Source organism: Rhinolophus hipposideros, assembly GCF_964194185.1.
Source record: "Rhinolophus hipposideros genome assembly, chromosome: 6".
NCBI lineage: Eukaryota > Metazoa > Chordata > Mammalia > Chiroptera > Rhinolophidae > Rhinolophus > Rhinolophus hipposideros.
Genome location: NC_138052.1, coordinates 50,145,314 through 50,172,380, shown reverse-complemented (window position 1 = coordinate 50,172,380; position 27,067 = coordinate 50,145,314). Strand labels below are relative to the sequence as shown.

The window sequence follows — 27,067 nt, the reverse complement described above, 5'->3', positions numbered from 1 at the left end:
CTTGTGAATATGAATTGACCATCAGTGACTGTAAGTGACTCACATTTCCCTCAGTGAGTCAGTAATGGTGTGCTGTTATTAGCTGACAGCAGCAATCAGCCACTACTGAAACTGCCGAGCGCAGAGATTTGTGTGACCTGCTTTGTCAAGGCATTTTAAAGGTGATCAAAAGTGCAAGTTAGAAAGATGTACATAGCTGCAAATAGAGAAACAGGTAATTGACTCAAGGACTTGATAGTGTGAATTGGAGGGAATGCGTAGATCTGAGAGATATTGAGATTGAAGAAGCAGTGGGATTTGGCCAAAAGACTATGATACGTTGAAGATGGTGCTACTACTTCACAATGGGAACATTTTCAGTTAGTATTGGAGTGGCTGGTTGCTGGGCAGAGTGGACTCTCTGGGATTCTTGAGATTTTAAAGTAATGGTTCCTCTCTGTTTCCACAAGCAGCAGTGTGAAAACCAACTATAGCACTTCACTTATAAAACAGCAGTAAACAATTTAGGAATCACTTTGTCAGGGCTATTCATAGGAGTTCACATTGATGGTGGGTACAAAACGTGGGCTAGTTAGCTTCCCTTTGTTTTGTAGCTAGAGTGCACCCAGACACGTGTTTTACAAACACATGATTATGTTGACAAGGGAGCAGATTGAGAGAATATAGTGCATATTTATGAATGATATTAAGAAAAAAAATAGAAAACCAAAATTGAATCAGGTAGCCTGTGTCCTTAAGAATTTCCAAATTTCCAGAAAAAGCTCTTTAACTTCCGTTAGTAGAGCACTCTCATAGGACTAAGAAAACCTTAAGGCAATTTTATTATAATGGTTCAGTTGCTACTTATAAGGAATTCCTATTAAAGAAACTTCGAGTGTTGCAACTAACCTTTTTTTTTTTTCCCCCTGACTGAAGGCTAGGGCCTAAATAAAAGATTTCCTTCAACACATGGAGCTCATACTGTCGCCTGGGGCGGGTGAGATGGGATGAAACCTTAATATTAACAATAGCTTTTATTACTACTTATGAGCCTTTCCTATATGTGCGGGGTACTGTAGCTACAAGCTTTACACATATTGTCTCATTTTATCCTCACAATAACGTCCTCCTATCCAGGAGGAAATGGAAACCCAGAGAGGTTACTTTTGTCCTGCATCACACAGCTAATGAGTAGTGGGATCCAAATAGGAACGTGCTCTTAACCATCCAGAGAAAAAGGGGGCGGGGGGGGGGGGAAATTGGCTCTATTAAACGCATTCTGGGATCCAGTGCCTGAAAAACGCACAAACGACAATGCGATTAAGGAGCGCGTAGAGCACAAGCTTCCTTTAAGAAAGTGCAGTGAACAGCTTCTCACCGTCTGTATTGACTGAAGAAAGTTATAGGAAAAGGGAGGCGGGCTGGGCCCGTGGTACTCAAGGACTCAGCTGGCGGCCGGGAAGGAATGGCACGGCCGTTCACAGGACCTGACCGTCTCCGGTCGGCGGTCAGGCCGAGAGTGCGGGTGAAGCGTGGAAGGGCAGGCCGGCGAGGAAGCGCGTGCGGGAAACGCGGGGCGTACACTGGGAAGGAAGCAGAGATCCGGATCGAGAAGGTCTACGTGCTGAGAAGGCGGAAGACGCACGGCCCCGCTGTGGCAGGTCCCGACTCTGGCTCTGGCTCCAGCTCCGGCTCGGGCTCCCGCCAGCTCCAGCGCCGCGCGGCTACTCCCAACCTGCTCCCGCCTCCGGCCGATCAGGCCAATGGGCAGGACGAGCGGGTGCGCGGGGCGGGGCGGGGCGGGGCGGGGCGCACGTCTTGCGCGCAGGTGCGGCCCGGCGCCCCGCCCCCCCGTTCCGCCGCTGCTGCCGTCGTGCGTGCCACTCCGCAGAGGGGCGGGGCCTACCCTCTCTCCTCCTTCCTCCCCGCCTCCCGCTGCCGGTAGGACGCGTCTGCCGCTGCCGCCGGGACCCCCGTGTCATTACTCTCCCCGAACACGGTGAGACCCCCAGGGAGCCTGCGGGCGCGCTCCCCGCTGCATCTTCGGCGCCCCGGCCCGTTTCTCTGAGGCGGGCGTGAGCAGCCGGGATAGGGCGAGGGCAGCAGGCGGCGTGGGGTGTGTGGATGAATGAGGCGCTCTCCGACTAGGCCGCGCTTCCCGAGAGCGGCCCACGCTTCACCCTGGCACGCTCTGGGGAAAGCCTTCTCCGGAGGCCGGGACGATCATTCGCCCAGTCCAGAGGGGGAAGGTGTTGGGTGCGGGCCGGCTGTGGCTGGGCGGCCGGCCATCTCGGTAGGAGGCCGGAGGACCGGAGAGGCTCCGCTCCCGCAGCCGAGGCCTGGGGTTTGAGTGGGAACAGGTGTGAGTTAAGCCCCCGAGAAGGGAGAGCCCTGGCCTTCGGGCGCTGCAATGTCACTTCGTGAGCAGGGCCTCAGCGTGGCCCCAGGAGATACAACGGGATCCTGAAGACATGGACCGTTTTAGTTCCCAGCTTATCAAACGTGAGGTTAGCAGCCCTCAGGAGTTCACCTTGCAGTAGTCACGTGGGCTTAATTCTGCACGGAGGAGCTTGGAGCCGATGAGCAGGGACTGGGAAAGTTGCGACTAACACATAAAAAGAGTGAACGGATTCATTTACGACTAGAAATCAACAAGAGTATAGATTCCGGAGGTTGCTTAAGAGGACTGATGATGAGTCGTACCCACAGTACCAAAGTTGGGAGAGACCTGGTTGGAAAGACCTTGATGACTGTCGTGGTTCATTCATGTAAAAAATGGTGCTTGTGAGGGAAATGGGGAAGATCAAGTTCCAGATAAGGGTGGTGGTTTGGTATAAGGGACTTTGTTGCTGGTGGCTGTAGAATGAATTTTCTTTGATTCGTATCTGTGCTTCTGCTTGCGAGTGTTTTCATTCATGTAACCTTATGTCAAGTTAAGAAATAAAATGTTTTGTGAACAGTCTGGATAGAAGATTGGCAGCTATTTTTTTTAAGTTTGTTTTTGATTTCTGGTGCCATATATTTTTTAGGTCAGTCTTTCTAGGAGTGATTGCTTTTATAACTATCCAATCTGCTTACAGAACTAAAAAATTTTTTTGTTGTTGAAAAATGGATTTATTTAGCTCAGTGTCAGTTTTGGATTTATATATACAGTATGTTTTATTCTTAATCTATTCAATAATGTATTTTGTGTATTGAAATGTATTCGTGGTTGATGGGGATAGTAAAAAGTTTTGTTCATATATGTTTGCTTTGACATTTCAGATGCCCCCCAAGAAGGGAGGTGATGGAATTAAACCACATCCAATCATTGGGAGATTTGGAACCTCCTTAAAAATTGGTATTGTTGGATTGCCAAATGTTGGGTAGGTGAATGTTGGGCTCTTCTCATGTTCATCTTGTAAATATTTTTCGAGTCCTGTTGTAGAAATGAGACCTCATAAGATAATTAAAATTTAAATTGAAGAAAAGCATCTAGGAAGCTGGATTATAAATATGTTGCAAAGCAAGGTTTTTGTTTAATTGTGTTTTATCTTTGGTTTTCTACACTGATACTGTGTTGAAACTCGAGTTACTTATATTGCTGGTTTTGCTAAACTCAGAAGAAACAATGAGAGTTAAAACATCAAGTTGAACCTGATCAGCTCTGTTTGCTTGAAACACTGTGGGGAGACACACAGGATTGATTTAAGTGTAATCGAAGTAGTTTAAATTTGATTTTGGTGCTGGCTGGCTATATAGGGTACCTCCCTAGCCGGGGTACCAGAGGCCGTGCAGTAGGATACTTTAGGAAATAGTTTTAAAAACCTCATTATAAATTTGATTAGATTTGTGGGAAATAAGGGATCAAATGATTGAATTTTTACTGGGGAAGGAGGTGACAATTTTAATATTGGAAGTTGCTAGATACAAGGGTACCTGTTAAAAAGTGGCTAAATCTCAAAGCTGCAAGAGCAAAAATTTGAGTTTTGTAATGTTGAAAATTAAAGTGAGTCATTTGTTTGCAAATAAGAGTGACAGGAAATATATTTGGGGTTTATCATATAAATCTATACACATGCAACTTGGATGTGTAGTCTACATTTTTCATTACTTGCCCTTCTATTATAATACCTTTTGCTAACCTTAAAATATGTCTCAAAAGTGATTAGAGTGTACTAATGGAAAATAGATCCAATATGCATTTATCAAGGTGACTGAAAGTATGTTGGCATGTGCTTTGGTTGGCAAGTAGGACAACCATGTTCTTTCATGTGGAAAGAACCCTTTGGAGCCTCGGTCACAGAGATTGCTTAGTGAATGGAGCATGGTATAACCACGTAAGGGAGTTCTGAAATTCTTGTAATGTAAACATAAACAAATGTGGCTGTCCTAATTTCTTTCCTGAAGCTGGAGAGGTTTGCATTTTGAAAGGGTTTCCTGCTGTGATATAGGCTGCTTGCAAAATAAGACTAAATAGAGAGAGTAGAAATATAAGCAAAACAAATAATTTAGCAAAGTACCGTAGGGTGCTGTCAATACATTTGAAAACAAGGTATGGTCATTATGTATGTTGTGGGCTTTATTGCACCAATAAGCAAGACATAGTTTTTAGATGTTAATACATTTCTCTTATTCTAGGATCACTGCAATCCATGTAGCTTGATTTTAAATGGGATTACTTTAAAATGGGCAATCTTGAGGAATGTTTCCTATATAAGCCTTTTAGCCACAGAGCATAATAAAATCAATGTATATGAAAATAACCTAAAAGTCTTTTATTATCCAGTATAAATGTGCTACTTACACTTTTAAATTAAATAGTCATCCCCCAATTTTATTGAGGTATACTTTACAAAGAGTAAAATTCACTCATTTTAATAATGTGCGGTTTGATGAATTTTGGCAATTGCGTTGGGTTGTGAACACTTCTTTTTGCAGAATGATCTTAAATTAGCTACCTATATCAGGTAGGGTTCTTTGTAAGCAACACAGATTCTGGCTGTTTTACGCAAGAGGCTTATGGGGAGGAGGGTATGGAAGGGCAAGCTATACAGCCGGGCCTCAGGAAGGACAGGAGCAGGATCACGTGCCAAGAAGGGGCCACGTGGAGCTCAGCTGTGTGAACTGAACTTCTGTGTGTTTCTCATTCTTGCTGCCTCTCCCGTGATTCAAATTCCTGTGTGAGGAACTCCGACTGGAAAAGTCTACCTCTGGATCAGCCCATGAGAAATAGATTGGGGAGAGGGGTTCGTTCTCTGAAGGATGGCCTGCTGATCAAAAATAAGGACATGTAGTTCAGAAACCGGAATCATTTTACAGAGTTTACAGAAACTGAAGAATCTCTTGACTGTTAGAGAATTAGATGAATAAGGTTTGCTTTAGTGTACAAAAGGCTTATTACTTAGAAACTTAGAGGCAATATTTATAGCTAATAATAACTGCTATTTATTAAACACTGTATCCCAGTCACTATTCTCAGCACTTTATTATCTAATTTAATCGGCAGTTGAAAGCACTCCCCGCCCAGAATTTGAATTTCATGAAGACAAGGATTGTATTGTTCTTGTTTATTGTTATGTTTCTAGTACCCACACTAGCATTAGGAACTTAGTATGAAGTCAGTAATTACTTGTGAATGGTGTAATTTTTTCCCCTTTGATGCTCTGTGTAGGTTTAATGATAAGGAGACATTTTTAATGGCCACTTTTAATGAAGTAGAAAGAATACCTAATTCAGGGTATGAAGATTTGGTTTTTATATTTGTTCTGCTTTTTCTTACCTGAGTGACCCTTTCTGAAGTACCTCCTCTTGGGCCACTGTACTGTTGTGGGTGTGAGGCTTGGAGGCTGTTGGGGGAAACTTTTTTTAAAAGAGATTTATGTTTTTAGAGCAGTTTTAGTTTCATGGCAGAATTGAAAGGATGGCACAGAGGTTTCCCACATACCCCCTGCCCTCACACATGCACAGCCCCCCCACCAGGGCGGCACCTTTGTCACAACTGATGAACCGATACCGACTCGTCATCATCACCCAAAGTGCATTGTTTACCTTAGGGTACATGCTTGGTGTTGTATGGATTTGGACAGATGTATCATGATACGTACCCATTGTTATTATATCATCAATGTAGTTTCACTGCCCTAAAAACTCCTCTGTGCTCTGTCCATTCACCCACCCTGCCCCAACCATTAATCTTTTTACTGTCTCCATAGTTTTGCCTTTTCCAGAATGTCATATAGTTGGAATCTTATAGTGTGTAGCCTTTTCAGAGGGCTTCTTTCACTAAGTAATACGCATTTGAGTTTCCTCCATGTCGTTTCATGATTTAAATAGCTCATCTCTTAGTAAGGCTGAATAATATTCCATTGTCTGGATGTACCATAGTTTATCCTTTCACCGACTGAAGGACTTCATGGTTGCTTCCAAGTTTTGGCAGTTTTGAATAAAACTGCTATAAATATCCACGTGTAGGTTTTTGTGTGAACATAAGTTTTCACCTTGTTTGGGTAAGTACCAAGTAGCATGGCTGCTGGATTTGTATGGTAAGACTATGTTTAGTTTTGTAAGAAACTTCTTAAGTGACTTGCAGTCTCACCAGCAGGGAGTGAGAGTTTCCGTTGTTCCACGTCCGTGTCAGCATTTGGTGTTGTCAGTGTTCTGGATTTTGGCCACTCTAATGGGTGTGTAGTACTGGTCCCCCACTGTTGTTTTAATGTGTATTTCCCTGGTGACATATGATGTGAAACATCTTTTCCGTGCTTATTTGCCATCTGTATGTCTTCGTTGTTGAGTTGTCTGTTAAGGAATTTGGCTCAGTGTTTGATCGTGTTGTTTGTTTTCTTACTGTGTTGTAAGAGTTCTTTGAATATTTTGGATAACAGGGCTTTATCAGGTAGGTCTCTTGCAAATATTTTCTCCTACTCTGTGGCTTTTTTTCTCATTCTTTTGATACAGGCTTTTGCAGAGCAGAAATTCTTCATTTTAATGAAGTCTAGCTTATCTAGTATTTCTTTTATGGATCGTGCCTTTGGTGTTTTGTCTAAAAAGGCATTGCCGTACCCGGTATCAGCTAGGTTGTCTCTTACATCTTAGGAGTTGTGTAGTTTTTGGTTTTACAACAGGTCTGTGATCCATTTTGAGTTAATTTTTGTGAAGGGAGTAAGGTCTGTATCTAGATTCTTTTTGTTTTTGCACGTGGCTGTTCAGTTGTTCCAGCACCATTTCTTGAGAAGACTTTCGTTGTTCCACGGTATTGCCTTTGCTCAGGAAACTACATCTTGATATTCCAGACTTCTTTACTGTGTCAGGGGACAGCTCTTCTTGTTGCTACCACTGCATGAGATGGGATTAAGTTCAACTGAGAGTATTGGAAAATCCCAAATAACTGTGACTTAAAGAGAAGTTTCTTTTTTATGTAAAAGATTGGTACATGGGCTCTGCTTTATGAAGTCATCAGGAATCCCCGCTGCGTTCAGCTCATGCCTTGGCGATCCCAAAGGTGTGGCCTTTACCCTAGTGACTGAAGGTGTTGTAAATTCCAGGCAGCTGGTAATCCCGAGTCAAAGAACAAATGAGTTGGCTGCAGTCTCTTAGGGATTTATTGTCCCTGTAAACTGCCACATCATCCCTTTGCTAACTTCTGCTAACATCCTTTTGTCCAGATTTAGTCCCAAGAATTTATTTGCAAGGAAGGCTAGGAAATGTCTTTATCATGATGTCCACATGTTCAGTTAAGAATTCTATTACCTGGAAAGGAGGAGAGAATGAATATTGGGGGTCAACTGTGTACTCTGTTCAAACTCAGGAACCGAACCAGGGGAGTACTTGTCTTGCTTGGTTGATGGTTGTAGGAATGTGCTTTGGTTGTTCCTACAACTTTCCTTTTCCCAAAATTCCACAGACCAGTCACAGTCTTTAAAATATATTTACTGTCGTTTAGGGAAAACATTGTAGGAAATGCTAAAAAAAATTACAAGATAATTATTTTCAGTGTTTTAGTTATCTATTGCGTAGCAAACCACTCCAAAAGTTGACGGTTTAAAACAATAACAATTTCTTATTTGTCATGATTCTGTATGTTGGTTGTGTGAGTCATCTTCTGGTCTCACTTGGGATCCTCGTGTGGCTACACTCAGCTGGTGGCTAGTCAGGACTGGAAGGTCCAAAATGGCTACACCCACAGGTCTGGGCTTTATTAGGATTGGCTGGAAGTCTGAGGCATTTCTGTCCCCTTTACCTGGCCTCTTTTTCTCCAAGTTGTCTCTAGCCCAACTTCTTTATAGTATGGTGGCTGGCTCCCAAGAGAGTGAAACTGTGGCAGTGGCACAACACACTTCTATCTAATTCTTTTGGTCAAAGCAAGTTGTGATACCAGCCAGAGACAAGGAGGGAGGGAAATAGACTCTCCCTCTTGATGGCGGAGGAGTGGCACAGGCTGTGTGGCTGTCTTTAAGCCACTGCAGTCTACTGCTTTCCCACTATGGTTTGTATGATGGCCCTGTGTGCCCTGCAGAAGTCTTCCTGGCTGATGGTTAGCTTCTTGTTCTCAACTGTACAGGCTCCATTCCTGGCTGCTTACAGAAACTCACTGGAGAAAGATTATTCTCTAGGCTGCAAATACTGGTGATAAGAGCATTTTCATCCGTAAAAGCTGATAAAACGAAGCTGAGAGTCAAAGGTTCCCATGTCTGTTGAATGGACAGATTAGCAAGATTTTAAAACAAACTCTTTTGAGTATATACCAGGTGCCCAATAAGTAACTGGCTTATATTTATTCATATATTTATTTTTCATGCTGACCAGATTCTTTCCAGTATTTGATTATAAAAAATTTCACATATAGAAAAATCACTGAATTTTTATGTGTAATAATGTTATTATATACAAGGAACAATAAACAATTATGTTTATTCTATCCCTGGGATAAATTATATTTTCCTTTTATAGTTATACATTCTTAACTTTAATATCTTACACTTACAATTATTAATAATTTGTTTTTTGCAAAGAGTACTTGTATGAACTAGTTTGAAATTGATATGGAAGTGAATGTACAGGGTGATGCAAATTGTGTATTTAAACTTTTTTTTTTTTAGGTCATTTAAGGCCTTTTAAAAATGTTTGTTTTTGATAAAACTATAGCAAAAGGCAATAGTGATCTGAGTGCAAAGCTGGTACTTATTTTTGTCCTTAACCTGAACTCTGCCGTTGGACACTGTCAGTGACTTCCCACCTCTCTTACTCTTCCTTCAGTGTTTTGCGCTTGCTATACTGCCTGTGGTTGCTCCCTAACATTAGGCTTCTCTTCCTGGCTGTCTTCTCTTTTATACTTTCTCCCTGGGCAGTCTCCTCCGCTCCTGATTTTAATCATCTATTGGTTTCTATTTTCTAAATTTGTGCATTTTGCGCAGGTTGCATCTGAGCTCAAGACTCATATATCTTCTGTCCTGAATATCTCCAGTTAGATGTCTCCACTTAACAGGTCTAAGACTGAGCTCATTGCCTCTTCTGTTCTCTATTTTGGGTAATAATGCTACTTTCTACCCAAATACTTGAAAGATTTATCTTTGCATCTTTTCCCCTCAACCGTATTTTTCAGGAGGGCACCAAACGTGGTGCCTAAATATCTCTCTGATCTATTTTCTTCACATTTTCATTTCTACTCATTTCTTACTTGATTTATTCCAGAGGCTTCTTAAGCAGCCTTTTTGTCAGTGATTCTTCTTCTGTTTTGCTCCAGATTTTTTCTAAATTGAGATATAACTTAAGTACAGTAAAATGCACAAACTTTAAATGTACATATCAGACTTTTACATGTTAATCCACCCATGTACCCAGTACCCACGCCAAGATCTACAGTACACCCAGCACCACAGAAGACTCCCTGGACCCCTCCACTCAGTACCACCCTTCCGAGGACAACCACATTCCAACTTCTGTCACCACAGGGAATAGTTTGTCTGACACAGATGGAATCATGAATTATGTACTCTTTTTTTTTTTTTGCTAGATATGATTGTTTTTATTGAAAGCAACAAAAACTGACAATGTTTACAAGTCACAAAAAAAGGTATGGGAATTGCGGTAAATAGGATGCAATAAGAGTTAATCATAAAATTCCAGAAAAAGCATAAACAGAGACAGCTTGGGGACGAGCATAGTGTAATCACATGTATATGAAATATATCTAATAATTATAATAATCTAAGAATCTAATAATCTATAATAATCTAATATAGATACTAGAAAAAAAATTAACCCTCTAAATGAAAAGAACTGTTACAGGAGTCTCCATTCTTCTTGCCGATGCAGTGAAGAATCAAAGATCAGCAAGCTGATTAATATGCAAGCAGGGTTATTAGTGATACCTTCTCAGGGAAGAGAATGGGCCTAGAATTATGTACTCTTTAATGTCTTTTAAGTCAACATTATGTCTGAGAGAATATACAGTTTATTTATTTTGAAGTAATGTTACTGTTGATGGGGATTTGGGTTATTTTTGCTTTTTGGCTGTTAGGAATGGAGCTGCTTTGAACATTCAGGTACATATCTTCTAGTGGGTGGACCTAAGAAACTCATTTCTGTTGGGTGAATGAACACCCACCTCCACCTCCCCCGCTCCCACATCGCTCGGAGTTAAACAGCTTCAGTAAACAGATACTGTCACACAGCTTTCCGAAGTGGTTATTCTGATTTATGGTGCCAGCACTGTGAGAGTTCTAACTGCTCTGCCGGCTAACACTTGATGTTGTCAGTCTTTTTCATTTTGGCCATATTCTGTGAAGTGCTACGTCGGTGTTTCACAGACCTATACCAGCTAGTGATTTTGAGCACCCTTTTACATTTACTGGATATCTTTTTTCTTATTAATGATTAGGTGTTATTAGGTCTTATTAATGGTTCTGGATATTGGGTTTTTTTTCTTGGATATGTATTAGAACTTCCTCCTTCCAGCCTGCTTGACTTTTCAGTTAAATTAAAAAAATTTTTTTGAAGAAATTTTACACCTAAAAAAATTTGACACTTGCAAAACTAGTTTTAAAAGTTCCTATAACGATCTGCTTACATTCCCCAAATTACATCATCTATAAGCACAGTATAGTTAGAAAAATCAGGAAATTAGCATTGATTTACCAGTTGTCCCACTAGCATCCATTTTCTGGTCCACGATCTAATCTAGGATTATGTGTTGCATTTAATTGTTTTGTCTCCTTAGTTTCCTTTAATCTGGAACAGTTTCTCAATTTCTCTTTGTCTTTCATGTCCTTGACACTCTGGAAGGGTGCTGGTTGCTTCCTGTGGATGGCCCTCAATGTAGGTTTGTCTAATGTTTCCTTGTGGTGGGAAACACGTAATATAAAATTTACCCTCTAACCGTTCTTAAGTGTACAGTTCAGTAGTGTTAACTACATTCACACTGTTGTATAACAGATCTCTAGAACTTTTTTATCTTGCAAATCTGGAACTCTATAATCATTGAACAGCAACTCCCCGTTTCCCCCTCCACCAGCCCCTGGCAGCCACCATTCTACTTTTTGTTTCCATGATTTGACTACTGTAGGTGTGTCACAAGTGGAATCACACAGTATTTGTCCTTCTGTGACCAACTTATTTCACTCAGCATAGTGTCCTCAGAATTCATCTATGTTGTAGCATGACAGGATTTTCTTCACTTTGAAGGCTGAATAATATTCCATTGTACATGCATACCACATTTTCTTTGCCCATTTATCTGTCAATAGACATTTGGGCTATTTCTATCTCTTGGCTGTTACGAATAATGTTGCAGTGACACGGGTGTGCCAGTGTCTCTTCAAGATCTTGCTTTTAATTCATTTTCATAAACACCCTGAAGTGGGTTGCTAGGTCATATAGTAATTCTGTTTTTGTTTTCTGAGGAACCCCCATATTTTCCATAGCAGCTGTACCACCTTACATTTCATCAACAGTGTGCTAGAGTTCTCATTTCTCTACATCCTGGCCAGCACTTGTTATTTTCTGTTTTTTGATAGTGACCATCTTAATGTGTGTGAGGTGGTATCTCATTGTGTTTTTGATTTGTGTTTTCCTGATGGTTAGTGATCTGAACATCTTTTCATATGCTTTTCATCATCTGCTTGTTTGTCTTCTTTGGAGAAATACCTGTTCAGGGCCTTTGCTCATGTTTTAATGCTACTTTTAAAGGTTAATTTTGTTGTTGAGTTATAGGAATTCTTTATATAGCCTGAATATTAACCCTTTATCAGACATATGATTTGCAATTATTTTCTCCCATCTTGTAGGCTGCCTTTTCACTTGGTTGTTTCCTTTGATGTACAGAGGTTTTTAAGGTTGATGTCATATCATTTTTCTATTTTTACTTCTGTTGCCTGTGCTTCTGGTGTCATATCTAAGAATCATAGCCAAATCTAATGGCATGAAGGTTTTCCCCTATGTTTTCTTTTAGGAGTTTTCGTCTTTAATCCAGTTTGAGTTAATTTTTGTGTATGGTGTAAGGTAGAGGTCCAAGTTCATTCTTTTACCTGTGGCTATCCAGTTTTCTCAGCATCATTTGTTAAACAGACAGTCTATTTCCCCATTGTGTGGTTTTGGAACCCTTGTTGAAGATCATTTGACCATATGTGGGCTCTCTGTGTTATTCCACTGGTCTATGTGTCTGTCTTTATGCCAGTTTCACACTGTTTTGATTACTGTAGCTTTGTAATGTATTTTGACATCAGAAATCATGCTGTGGGTTTTTGGGGAAGAATACCAGGAGGTCTCACTGCATTATAATTGAGAGGTATGTGATACCAGCGTGACTTACTGCTGGCGATACTAACCTTGATCCCTTGGTTAAGGTGGTATCGGCCAGATTTCTCCACTGTAAAATGATCGTTTTTTTCTTTCCAAACTCTGTTCATCAGGAGCATGTCACTGAGTCCAACCGACACCCAAGGGGAGGGGAATTAAGCTCCACCTCCTGAAGGACGGAGTATCAAAGGATTTCTTAAAATCACCACAGTAAATTAATTAATATTATGGAGGAAAGAAATTTTGATTCAGATATCCTGTTTCTCTTTAAAGTTTACCCGACTAAATTTTATTATTCCTCTGTGGGTTTTGCCTGCAGCAATTATTAAAGTGGTATTCTAATGGTGATTTTCTATTTCCCTTATTTCTTTTACATTTATTATTTGGAATTCTTTAAGGAAGATTTATCTTTCCCCCCATATTTAGTTATGTATTCAATCATTTGTATAGTTCCATTTGTGCTCACTGAAATTTGTTTTATTCTTTGGGTTATAATCCAATATTATCAGAAATGTTTATTTTGTTGCCTCAGTTGTTCTGGCCTTGGTTATTGGGAGCTCTTTCAGGTTGCCTCCTAGGTCCTTTTGACAGACGCCCATCTTTTTTTTCCCTTTTTCTTTTTGTAAGTACGTCCTTACTCTCTGATACTGTAAGATGTTTCAGACTAACACTTCATTTTTCCTGTCCCAGTCTTGATTCCAGGGAACCCTGGTTTCTTTTATTGGAGAATGGTAGTTAGAAACTAAGATCTGGGCTCCAGGTACCGTGTTCCCTGAAAATAAGGCCGGGTCTTATATTAATTTTTGCTCCAAAAGATGCATTAGGGCTTTTGTTCAGGGGATGTCATCCTGAAAAATCATGCTAGGGCTTATTTTCCGGTGAGGTCTTATTTTCAGGGAAACATGGTATGATCCTCGCTGCTGGGATGTTACTGCTTTTAGGGCCTCTCACTTGTTAGGACATGTATCTGGTTATACTAACCCGTATTTATACACATTGGTGTTTATTTCTGTCATCCGTATTTATTTTTGTATCTAGCAGGCAGATTTTTTTTGAAAGTTTAGTTATATCTAAATTCAAATCATTTTGAAAGAACATTCTACTTTTTTCCATGTTTCTGATGTGGTGTGTAAATGGTTAATTCAGAATGCTGTGGGAATTTGCATTTGTAGCCTGACTTCCCAATACATATTGTAATTTTTCATAAGGTTTTAAATAAAACACCTATTCAGATTTACTTATTACAGCAAAATACATAATTTCAAAAATAAAGTAGTTACGTCCTAAATGGAAGGGTCGTACAGTAAGTCTATCCACTCTTTTTTTTAATACTGTCATTGCTGAAATAATATTTATGTAAACCCATTCTTGCATAAGAGATAGTCCTACAATTTTGACTCCTTCTCCTTCTTTCAAGCTTTAATAATAACTTCAGGGGTTCTAAGTGTGTGTGTGTGTGTGTGTGTGTGTGTGTGTGTGTGTGTGTGACACATCCTCATTTCACAAAAGGCCTTATGGGCTTTAACACTTGAGGCTTAGGGCAAAACTTTCAAATTCTTTGCTTTTACAAGGCTTTTCTTTAATAGATTTGAATAGATCAAAATGTCTTAACTTGGCACTGAAGCCTATAGTAATAAGCCTTAGAAATTGTTCTTTTTTTCTTCTTTATTTCTTTTTAGTTTTTTGTACTTACAAAGCTGTTGGAAGGTACAGATAGATGACTTGGACTTTATGAAATTTAAAATCCATGTCTAAGATGAGACGATCTGTGAAAATGGAGATTTGTCTTCCAAGTTTAGTTTGTATGTAAGAATTGCTTTCGCCTAAGTGATAATAGGACTTTCTTTTGCTATATTTTCACTATATGATATGTTTTAAGGGATAAATATTTTTCTTTTTTATAAAACGTTTTTGTCCAGGTAGACAGTCAAAAATGCTATACTTAATAATAACCATAAATTTGAAAATAACTCCATAAACTCCCTGTGGTCTTTTATATTGCAATTACTATGACTGTGGTAATAGCAATGAAATCTTTTTTTAACTACAATATACAAAAATACAGCTGCACTTTGTTTGTATATATAGAATTTTGGGAAATTCTGTAGACGGACAACCAAATTTTTTTTTTTTTTTTTTTTAATTAATTTATTTATTAGTTTCAGGTGTACAAAACAAGGTAATACTTAGACGTTCATCATCGGACAACCAAATTTCTTCAACAACTGGGGGAGTTCTCTTTTTAAAAATTCTCTGCCCTATTAATTTTAAAAATTGTAGTAAGCTTTAGCATCTTTCTGGAAGTGGATGGATTATAACTTTGTAAATACATTATTTTAAATTAAATACTGTGACATTTATCTTAACAGGATTGAAATTAAAATCTAGCTCTATAGAAACTAATGATTTCCTCTTAATTATCATTCCTAGAGTTCTGAGATTGTTACTAGTCTCTTTTGGTTGCCAGTATAAATTCTTCAACATTCATTATTATTCAGTGGGTTGTTAGCTGAGTCTGAATCTTTCCCAGTGGTTCCAAAACCTGACTTTACGTCTGCATCACCTGAGATATTTTAAATACTGGGGACTATACCAGATCTGGAAAGAGGCCTGGTAATGCATGCCTTTATGTTTTCAGCTGATCCTGTTAAAGGCAGGCATTTGAACACTACTGATTTGACCAATGGTGCTCTAAGCAACCAGTAATAATTTAAGTAGCTATTTTAGCAAATGTTTCTATTTTATTCTGAAATGTTTAGTCTGGGATGTAAGAGCAATATTTAAAGACCTATAGGCAGGTACAAGTTAAGCATGTTGTTGCCAAAATGTACCTCTCACCAGTAGTATTTAGATAAGCCTTGTTCATTACTCTCTTAAAAGGTTCTCAGAGTTCGATCAGATGAGTTAATTGTAGTAAATATAAATTTATCCTGATGAATATAGGCTTAGATCTCATCTTAATAGACATTTTACCTTAAAAAAAAGTTTGGAAAAGAAGAGTAAAAATCATCCATAATCTCACCATCCTAACACAGCTATTGTACTTTTGAATATTCTTGTTACCAGATTTGGTCCATATGCAAGCATTTTTACATAATCATGTCTAGCTAGAGTTAGTAAGCACTAAAGTCTCACAATTCCCACATAATCCTTAACTAGTTTCTTAATTCCTCCAGTTTAAAAAATGATGTAATAGTAATTTTCATTTTAAATCCTCATGTGTCTTATTGTGCTATTTCTGGAACAAGGAAAGGTTACTATAATATGAGTATGTCTATATCACTGATGAAATTGAAAACTAGTGCAAAACAGATCAACAAACCTTTAAAATTCCATTTTGTTTTGGATTTTATTCTATGATTTTGGCACTGTAATTATATTTTTATTTTTATTTTTTTATTTTTTGTTTTATTTTATTTTATTATTTTTTTAAAAAAGATTTTATTGGAGAAGGGGAACAGAACTTTATTGGGGAACAGTGTGTACTTCCAGGACTTTTTACCAAGTCAAGTTGTTGTCCTTTCAGTCTTAGTTGTGGAGGGCACAGCTCAGCTCCAGGTCCAGTTGCCGGTTCTAGTTGCCGGTTCTAGTTGCAGGGGCAGAGCCCACCATCCCTTGCGGGACTTGAGGAATTGAACCAGGGGGTGCAGCTCATCATTCCTTGTGGGTTGAACCCGCAACCTTGTGGTTGAGAGGACGTGCTCCAACCAACAGAGCCATCTGAGAGCTCAGTGGCAGTTCAGCTCAAGGTGCGTGTTCAACCTTAGTTGCAGTGGGTGGAGCCCACCATCCCTTGCTGGACTCGAGGAGTTGAACCGACAATCTTGTGGTTGAGAGCCCACTGGCCCATGTGGGATTCGAATCGGCATCTTTCGGAATTAGGAGCATGGAGCTCCAATTGCCTGAGCCACCGGGCCGGCCCCTTGTCATATTTTTAAAACTGGCTGGTGTTAATATGAGTTGGCATTCTCTGCGCATATATTAGCTGATAAGAATCAAATAATTAGAAAATTATTGACCAATTTATTCATTGTTAAGATTTTAAAATTTAAGTCATACCTTGAAAAAAAGTTACATTTTGACTTTCATAACTCAGAGTTCACAATTCTAGACTGACCAGTAGTAATTTTTATGTACTGACAATTAGAAGGAAGTCTGAGCTCCAACCTTCCATTTCCTGTTAGACAATTAACATGTAATTCACAATTCAAAATGCTTTGGAAGTGATTGATCTAACAAGATACCCACCTCTACATTTATGCTGGAGAAGATTATATTAGATGTAGGTGAAGTGATAAACAGATACAACCAGATACTTTAAGAATTAAATAGATTTGTAGTATGATGTGAGACTAGCTATCATTTATAACAAAGACTCTTTGGGAAAATGCTATTCAAGTTCCAAATACACTGAGATAGGAACATAACCTAATTATAAATCATGAGCTACGCTGCTGTAAAATTCATTTTTGTTAGTAAAAATGTATTCTTTCCCCTCCCCAATTCCCTTCCCAGATTGGTTTTATAATCTTCACGGATCTTATTTGAGCATTAAAATTAAAGTGAGATAAAATTTTCTCAGTGTTAGCCTAAGAATTGATTGCAATTGTTTTTATTTATTTTAGGAAGTCTACCTTCTTCAATGTATTAACCAATAGTCAAGCTTCAGCAGAAAACTTCCCATTCTGCACTATTGATCCTAATGAGAGCAGAGTACCTGTGCCAGATGAAAGGTTTGATTTTCTTTGCCAGTACCACAAACCAGCAAGGTAAGAAAATCTTTTTTTTTTTTTTTTTTGGTTTCATATAATCTATTTTATTAAATCTTTTTTCTAATCTGCCATCTTGTGTTTATTCCAAGAAAGTCTTTATGCCACTCTTTATGTGGTGGCCCTACACAGACTGAGTAAATATAGGTAAGTGATATTTAAAATCATGTAGAAGGGTTTATTGTTTTTTTTCCAAAATTTAATGTAGAATTATTGTTTTGGGTTGTTATTAAAGTAATGTAGAGCATGGAGAAGGATGAAGAAGGCTACCTCTGGTTGTTAACATTGCAGTTATTTTTTTCTGGGGAATGTGAAATAGAGGGAGTAACTAGTCTGTACTATGTGATCTCTTTCATGTAAAATTATACATGTAATTTCCTATGAATACATGTGTGTATTCATAGGAAAATGTATGAAATGAAGATCACAAACTAATTGATGGATATATCTGGGTAATGGAATTTTTAGGCAATTTTTAAGTTTATTTCTTATATTCCTTTGTGTTGAAGTTTTTATAACAAGCATGTATTATTTCTTTAATTAGAAAAAATAAGACAATACAGGTTTATTGTGGGAGGCTCAGATAATATGGAAATGTATAAAGAGAGGAGTAGAAATCACCTATACTTCTTCTACCTTAATATAGTAAGTACTTTGGAGGTGTATTCTTTTATTCTTTTCCCTGACTGTGTACACACATATTCAATAGAAATTGGATACTTTTTTACTTGGGGTATGATTAATATTTTTCTAGCATAAACTAATAAAAACGAAATAATTTCTGATATAATTATGTTTAATACTGTATTATATGAATATACATAGTTTATTTCCCTATTACTGAGAATTTAGTGTACTTTCAGTTTTATATTGTTTTGAATGTGCTGATAAATCCCAAGATTCCGTCTCCAGGAGCTTGAATTCTGCTGAACTCCAGATGTATCTCACTGCCTCTTAACACGTACTGACACTTGGATGACTCAGCAGGTGCCTCAGACTTGACCTCTTGATGTCACCCTGCCTCGTGCTGTGTTTGTTCTTCGTCACGACTTTTGTAATAGAGTAAATGCTCCTAGTATTTCCCTAGTTGCTTAAGCTAAAACCCATGATTTAGCCTTGATTTCTCTCTTTTCTCACCCTGCATTGACTCTGTCAGCAATTCCTGAGTTCTAACTACAAAATATATACTGAACTCATTTACTTCTCCCATTTTCATCCACTAGTTTTAGCAACCATTGATTTTTCTTTTTATCTATTAATTTTTGTGATGATTCTCACATGGTGATTTTTGTAATTCCATCATTCCGTCTTCATTTATTAGTTGGCATTCTACTAATGGAATGTGCTTTTTGTCTTCATTTATTCACTTACGTATTTATTCATATCAGTGTTACTCAGTTGGTTATAATCTGTCACAATCATAGAATGTAGTTCAAATTGTGTCCCTCGAATTGGATCCTCAAGGTGACTTTGGTGTACTTTTAAAAAACTTTTCAGTTTTAATGATTTCAAATTTATATAAAAGCTGCAAAATTATACATAGAATGATTATATATCCTTCATCCAAATGTCTCTGAACCTTTGAGAATAAGTTGCAGTCGTGATGCCACAGTGCACTTCAGTTCTTCAGTCTGTATTTATTAAATACAGACACTCCTCCATAACCACAGTCAAGCCATCAAAATCAGGACATTAACATTGATCCAATATTACCATCTAACTTACAGATTCCGTTTAGTTGTCCCAATAATGTGCTATGCCTTTGTATGCAGCCAGTCTCTTGACCCTATTGGGTTGTCACCTGATTTGGACACTGGCTTGGGCCCTGGCTACTCCTCAGCTGCTCTCCTGTCCAGATGCCTTCCTTGCACAGGCCTGGCGGCTGCTGTGGTGTCTTCTCTCCCTACTCGATCTCCTGTGTGGGCCCTTGCCATTGCTGGAATGTATGGTCCTGTGACGGTGCTGAAATGTTTCAGAGATGTGAAGAGAACAACAATTATAATAAAGCTCTTGGACTTCAAATTTGTTGAAAATTTGTTGACAGTGAGGGAATTAATTTCTCAGAATTTCCCTTGCTTTCCCTTTAGTAGTGAACATTGACTAAATGCCAATGGAAATAAAAAGCTTGAGTGGGAACCTATCTTCATTTTTTCCTTAATTTTGGCATCTTGTGGTCATGCGAATAACAAAGAATTGACAATCATTCATAGTTTTTCTCCTTGCTACCCCAACCTTCTGTTAATATTGAGAGTTCTCTCACTCTCTCTTTTTTTTTTTTTGGTGAAAGGAGAATCCTATTCATCATTTCAGCCTGTTTCTATTGAAGAAAAGCATAACTGTTTTTGGTATTCTGTGTTCATTATACTATAGTAATTAAAAAGATTTTTAACCTTATTATTTTAGTCTTAAGAAAGTTTTGTGTGGTCTAAAAACACTTTTTTCCTCAAGTAATCATAAAGATCATTGGTACGGTACATCAAAAATCCTTGACTTAGGGCTCAAGTTTTTATTTTTGAGATACTGTATTAATAGTTTAAACATTTATGCTGGTCTTAAATCAAGAATCAGAATTAAGAAACTCATTTTCATTAGAAAATAGACTCGTAGAGATTATTCTGTTTAGTTTCCTCATAAAAGGAAACTGAAGCCCGGAAAGGTGAAATGATTTGCCCTAGGTCACACAGATAGTTAATGTGAATGAGGAGTAGAACCCAAGGCTTGTCACTTCAAATTCAGTGCCTTTCCACTCATGTCCATGCTGCTGTACTTCATATGTATCACATGGGTGTATTTAGTTGTTATTATGTCATTTGTTATTATATCAGTTGTTATTATATCATTTTAGTTAAAATTATATCATTTAGGATGAGTGTGGTTGTGCTTAACATATGACTTACACACATACTGACTTAAAAAGTTGATTTGTGTTAGTAACAGGTAGCATTGTGTTTACTGTTGGTTTCAGCAACTCAGTTGTGTCATCAGAACCTTTTTCTTTTTTTTGCCCTCTCCATTTTACTTTATCAGCTCGATCATAAGATTGCTTTCCCCTTGGTCACAGGATGGTTCTCAAATCTTGGAATTATATAGTGTCTTATCCACGTTCACAGTGGAGGAAGAGGGAGGCGTTTGCTTCTAAAAATTCTCTGACAAACCTCTCCTTAAGTCTTTCTAGGCAAATAGGCAGGGTAAAGGTCATTAACTGTGCCTAGAGGATGAGATTAAACTGCTTAGGATAGGCCCAATAGCTACGTGCCCCCCAATAGAGTTGGGGGTAGAGTCAGCTTCTCCAAAGCTCTGGGCTACTCTGGGCACGTATGGCGAGCCAAATGAAAATCAATATAGTTACCAAAAGAAGGGGCAAAGGATACTGGGGAGACAACCACAATACCCAACAAACAAATCCTAACCACATTTTATGTATGTTTTCTATGGATTTGCTGATGACAGTTACCAAGGAATTTTTATCTCTATGAAATTTTTTGTAGAACAATTTTAAAGGGACTCATTTCTCATACAGATAATAGGCAAGTATTTTGTGGAACTTTTATGTTGTAGTTTATGTGAAATTGACATTCTAAAAAATGAATACTCTTTTGAAAATTAACAAAGGATACATACATACATGCACCTTACATCATACACCTTTGTCATACGACATTGAAAGGAGCTTTATTTGCTCATGTACTTTAATCTCCATTTCTACATGGCTGACTGATTTTCCTAACTTGTGTTAACTGTGCCTTTACTTTGAGCAAAGCAAAGGCTATTTTGTATATATATCTAATTCTGTTGCTGTTGTAAACAACTAGATTATTTATTACTATGTTGATAACTGGTTCGCATCATTTCATGCATTTTTGGACTATGTAATCTACATGGTGATTAAATGCAAACCCAAATATCCTGTGTTTGAATCTCAATTTTGTCACTACTAGCTGAGTGATCCTGTATGCAAGAGATTTCTTAATTCCTATAAGGCTTAATTTCCTCATCTGCAAAGTGGGTTTAATAGATAACACCTACCCGAAAGAGTTGTTTTGAACTTTGAAATGATAATGCATGTAAAACATTTAGTCCATGTTAGCCTGGCACAAAGTATGTAGACTCATTTTATGATGACTACTTTGCATTGTATTAGTATACTCTAAATGTTCTCTACTGCTTGTGTGTGTGTGTGTGTGTGTGTGTGTGTGTGTGTGTGTGTGTGTGCCAACAAAACACTATGGTAAAATTAGTGATATCTCTAATCTTTAGAGATACAGTAAAATAGCTATTCTGCTTTATATTTTTTTCCTTCGTTTTCCTAGGTAAGAGAGTCTTAATGTATTAAAAGGGTATTATTTAATTTTTTGTTTGGTATTCATTTATCAAATCATTATTGAGAGTCTTATAAACATTATTCTAGAAAGGAAAGAATTCATGTAAAATCCATTTGGTTAATAAACAATTTCTTTGTACTGTTTTATAATAATACCATCTTTTGTTTTTCAGCAAAATTCCTGCCTTTCTAAATGTAGTGGATATTGCTGGTCTTGTGAAAGGAGCTCACAATGGACAAGGCCTGGGAAATGCCTTTCTATCTCATATTAGTGCCTGTGATGGAATCTTTCATCTAACACGTAAGAACAATTATTTATTTCACTGATTGATTTCATTATGATCAATGTTTTCTTTCCATTGCTCAAATAAAATTAGAAATGACTGATTTAGAAGATTTGCTTTGCTTCACAAGATGAATCATGGATTCATTTGTCTGTTAATTGTGACTTTGACATTATTTATTGTCTCCACATGAGAAAGCTTATTCCATAGCAAGTATATGCTGTGTTGGTAGCATATTCTAATTGCATTTTATCCCTTGTTCTGGATTAGTCCATTGAGAAGTTTCTATGTGGAAGTGATTTTACTACTTGTAGAGGCATTTTGAAATTTTCTTAACGTGCGAAACTTTTCATCATTCTTGCTTTTATATGTATTGAAAAGGCAGAAATATAAAGAACAGAGTTCCATTATTTCAGAGGAGAGAAAGGCATCCATGTTATTTATTAGAGATGAAAAGATTAAGGAGAAGCTGTAGATCAGTTAGTTATTAATAGAAACAGGGATATAAAGCAAACAGAAAACAGGTAGAACTATGTTTATTTGTGTTCTTTTGACTGCAAAAGTGAGCTAAGAACATAGTAATTCTCTGACAGAATAGAAAGGTTTAGGCTCAGGTTAAGACTGCATTTTATGGTAATAGTATTATGATGAGCAAATTAATGCAAACAAAGGAAATGCAAGTTAGAGGTGGGAGCCAGCTGTGGTCTGGTTTAGTGCTTTTGTTTCTTACTGGTCCTCAACTAGATACCTATAGCAATTGAGAATGAGCATTTAGAATATTTTATATCAGTCTGAGTAATTTTTTTGTCATTTGAATTTAATTAAAAAATTATGCTATTTTTTTGTACTTTTTTTGAAAAAAGTTCATTTGCCTAGTAATTCATATTTATTGTATTTTATAAAAGCCCACCACAGATAGTTTGAGAAGCACTGATCTAGGTGGCTTCATCTTGGGTGAAAGTGTGGAGACACCTCTGGAAGGGTTTGTGGTGCAGGCAAAGAATAAAGTTATGGGTGGGGGTGGTGGGGGTGGAAATTCAGTTGTGTAAAGTAGTGTTACCTAAATTCTGTACATTTACTAGAGCCTCTGTTTTTCTGTCGGTTTGTTTTTTTCACTGGTTCTAGTGACTGATGTGAGAGTTTCAGAGTGAGGGTAGAATCAGTGTGACTCGTGGGTTTCTGGACTGGGCTAGCTGAATGAATCTTGATGCCATTCACTGAGGTGTTAAGTATGGAAGGAGCAGCAAGTCTTGGGAGAGAGTTGATGAATTCAGTTTGGGACAGTTTTTTGAATTTGTGTATCCAGGACATCCAGATAGGAGATGTCTATAGGAAGTAGGATTGATAGGACAGGTGTGACAGGAGGATGGGGCAAGAGAACTGAAGGTTTGGGTTTGACAGTGAGTGAACTGATAGGTGGAATGGAGCTTAACACGGGGTAAGAGTGAAAATAGGAGAGGACTGAAGAATGGAAGGCTTGTTGATCTCATTTCCTGATGAGGTTCAGGAACAGACCTGCTGGGTGTAAGGGGTGTGTGGTTAGAGACGATATTTGACTTAGAATTTTCAGAGCTGGAGCAGTTTAGGGTGATGGTAAAATCCTGATAAAGGCCTGAAACCATTAATAAAGTAATAAAGTGTTTGGTTTCATTGTCTCGTATAATTTTCATCTGATATGTTTTCCTAACCCTTAGGGGGAAAAATGAATTTGGTTAGGATTGCATATACTTTATTGTATTTAATTCAAGCTAAAGATATTGTTAAGAAATGAAAAAAATCCAATTAAACTAGATACCATGCTTTGTTATAGTGATTGATTTCAGAGATATTCAACTGTGAAAATATACGTCTTAGAATTGATGAAATATGGTGTTTATTATTGTATAGTACATACCGTGTTTCCTCGAAAATAAGACCTAGCCGTACAATCAGCTCTAAGGCGTCTTTTGGAGCAAAAATTAATATAAGACCCGGTCTTATTTTACTATAATGTAAGACCTGGTCTTATATAATGTAATATAATATAATAACCCGGTCTTATTTTACTATAATGTAAGACCTGGTCTTATATAATGTAATATAATATAATAACCCGGTCTTATTTTACTGTTACACCCGGTCTTAATTTTTGCTCCAAAAGATGCATTAGAGCTGATTGTCTGGCTAGGTTTTATTTTTGGGAAAACAGGGTAGAACACAGAATGATACATTTATAACTAGAATTTTTATTAATAAAAACCTTCATAGAGGGCTAGCCCGGTGGCTTAGGTGGTTGGAGCATTGTGCTCCTAACGCCGAGGTCCTTGGTTCGATTCCTACATGGGCCAGTGAGCTGCGCCCTCTCCAGCTAAGATTGTGAACAACGGCTCTCCCTGGAGCTGGGCAGCCCTGAGCAGCCGGAGGTTGGCGTGAGCTGCTGTGAGCCACTGACTGGCCATCAACTGCCTCAGCTGAGGGGAGCGCAAGGCTCATAATACCAGCATGGGCCAGGGAGCTGTGTCCTACACAACTAGACTGAGAAACAGCAACTTGAAACAGACTGGGATGGGGGAGGCGGAAAAAGGGGGGAAAATTTTTTTATTTCCATTGGTTTTCTTGTTTGCAAAGTACACTAATAAGGACATGAGAGATATTAGAAATAATGAAATATCTTGTTCACATGTGTTCTGATCTGGAGTTGCGTCTTGATTAAAGTATGTTTTTAAAGTTACCATATACTAACTCATAGGTATAGATTCACTTATATACGCAGAAATTTATCTTGCACTAAAGAAGTGCTGCTGACGTTAAGCTGAGTCTTATTTTGACCATAAAAATAGTCAGATTTTGCATGATGGGAATTATAAGAGCTTATCTTTACTCTGGTCATTTTTTTAAATATAAACAAAGCTTTGTGGGAAGTATTTCTGTAGTACAAATGTGTCTCTGATTATTAAAATTAATTTGAAAAACATTAGTCTTCATTTATTGCAGGGTCACTTATTTTTCTTGCTCTATTTTAAATGCTTAGAAAACTTTCAAAGTAATATTAATTGAAGAATTATTTAATAATTTGTTTTCTATGTGAAACTCCATGTATTGCTAATTGAAGGTACCGATCTAGGGTAAAGCAAATTTGCAGCAAACGTAGACTGAGTTTCTCTAGCAGGTAGGTGTGACACTAAATTTTTTTCTACACAGAATAACATGGATTAATCTCAAAATAATTATGCTATGTAGAAGAAGGCAGTCCAAAAAAGATATACTATATGATTCCATTTATATATAATTCTAAAAAACACAAAATAATCTATCAGGAAGCAGATCAGTGGTTGCCTGGAGTGAAAAAGATGGGGAGTGGTGGAAGGGGGATTATCAAGAGGAATGAGAAAACTTTTGGGGGTGATGCATATATTTATAATTTTGATTGTGATGAGGGTATCACGGTATATACATATATCAAATTGTACACTTTATTATATGTCAGGTTCACCTCAATGAACTAAAAAAAAAGAAAAAAAAGGATGTAGGAAATTAAAAACAAACAAGCAACTTTTCTGTCACCTTTCCTTCAAGGGGAGCTTTAACTGGGCTCTGCTTATCCTGATTGTTTCAATAGCGTAAGCATTGGAGATGATGTCATATTTCTAGATAATAATTAGGTTGGTGCAGCTATTTGTATTGCTTTAAAGATAAAAATTAAACCTGACATTTTGTGAGTATTAAGATTTTGTGGAGAAGTACTTTGGATTTTGGTGCAATTGCAGTTATCTGTCTTTTATACATCAATCTGGTAAGTACAGAATCTTTTCAGCTGGAGAATTCTTTAAAATTGATTCCAAATTATTGTTTATTGGCAAGTTTGTTAGTAAATTTTAGGTGCAAACTTTTTTTTTTTTATTTCATTTTTAAAGGTTAGGAATGTGTGTGTTTTATTTTAAAACTTATATAGTAAAATTGACTTTTGGTATGTGGTTCTGTGAATTTTAGCATATATGTATATACACATGTATATATACAAAATAATGAATACACATTTTAAGAAAGGAAACAACTGTATTAAAATTGTAATACTCAATATATACTGATAACAAAAGATGAATACAAGCCATGTGTATTCCTTTTCTTGGCACCCCTGGTATATGTTCGGGTAAGCACCACAATCGGGATACAGAATTCTTCATCACCCCGCCAAAACTACCTTATGCTGTCCCTTTAGAGTCACACACTGGCCACCCTTAACTCTGGCAACTACTGGGCTGTTCTTTATTACTTGAGTTTTACCTTTTTGAGAATATTGTATTGGTGAGATAATTAGGAATGTGCATTATTTTGTTTTGAAAAGATGTTTACATGTGGAAGCTAATGATGTTATTAGCATGTTCTGTAGACCCCTGCATCAGACCTGTTTCTGGAATTGGGAGGGGGAGGAGGAGGTTAATCCAGAGGGGGTTGGTTTTCTGATTGGTTCTTTACTTTTTCAGTAAAGTAATTTCTTTAAACCATTCTTACTGTTCTTTTATGGACCTTTTAAGTGTCTTTAAATAGCAAAATGTTCTTTTCACTCTTGGTGTTTTTGGAAATACTACTCTTTTCTTTTTTTCTTTCAAAGTTTTGCTTTTTAAAGTTTCTTAACAAAAGTTTATCTTCAATTAGACTAAATAAATCTTGAACTAATGGGCATAGCTGCCTGTCTCTATAACATAAAATTCCTGGAAAATACATAATGTTATGAAAATGGTAAGAATCTTGTGTTTGTCAAATTTTCCACCTAAGAGTTCTAATTGCTGAGGATGAGGAATATGGGGACCTTTGGTACATAGTGTAGCTTCATAGACTTGACTTCAAGGAAGCATTTTTAGATTCCCGTGGTTAACTTTCTTTTGTACCTCCAGAAGTATGCAGTCCCCAATTTGAGAAGCAGGATTGTGGGTTAAGATATATGTAAATACCCTACACCT

General features: G+C 37.6%; 1 protein-coding gene across 2 annotated transcripts in view; it reads left to right on the top strand.

Moving 5' to 3' along the window:
* The first annotated feature begins 1,837 nt into the window (after positions 1 to 1,837).
* The window catches only part of OLA1 (Obg like ATPase 1), a 149,471-nt gene continuing 124,241 nt past the window's right edge, over positions 1,838 to 27,067 (top strand). Inside the window, exons 1-4 of one of the 2 annotated variants that reach the window (XM_081051557.1) lie at positions 1,838 to 1,978; positions 3,244 to 3,344; positions 17,379 to 17,522; positions 22,017 to 22,144. In XM_081051557.1, the coding sequence (XP_080907683.1) occupies positions 3,244 to 3,344; positions 17,379 to 17,522; positions 22,017 to 22,144 (373 nt within the window). In that variant the 5' untranslated portion in view covers positions 1,838 to 1,978. Of the gene's footprint in view, positions 1,979 to 3,243; positions 3,345 to 17,378; positions 17,523 to 18,490; positions 18,510 to 22,016; positions 22,145 to 27,067 lie in introns of those variants that run through there. The other variant, XM_081051558.1, reaches the window with a different exon arrangement.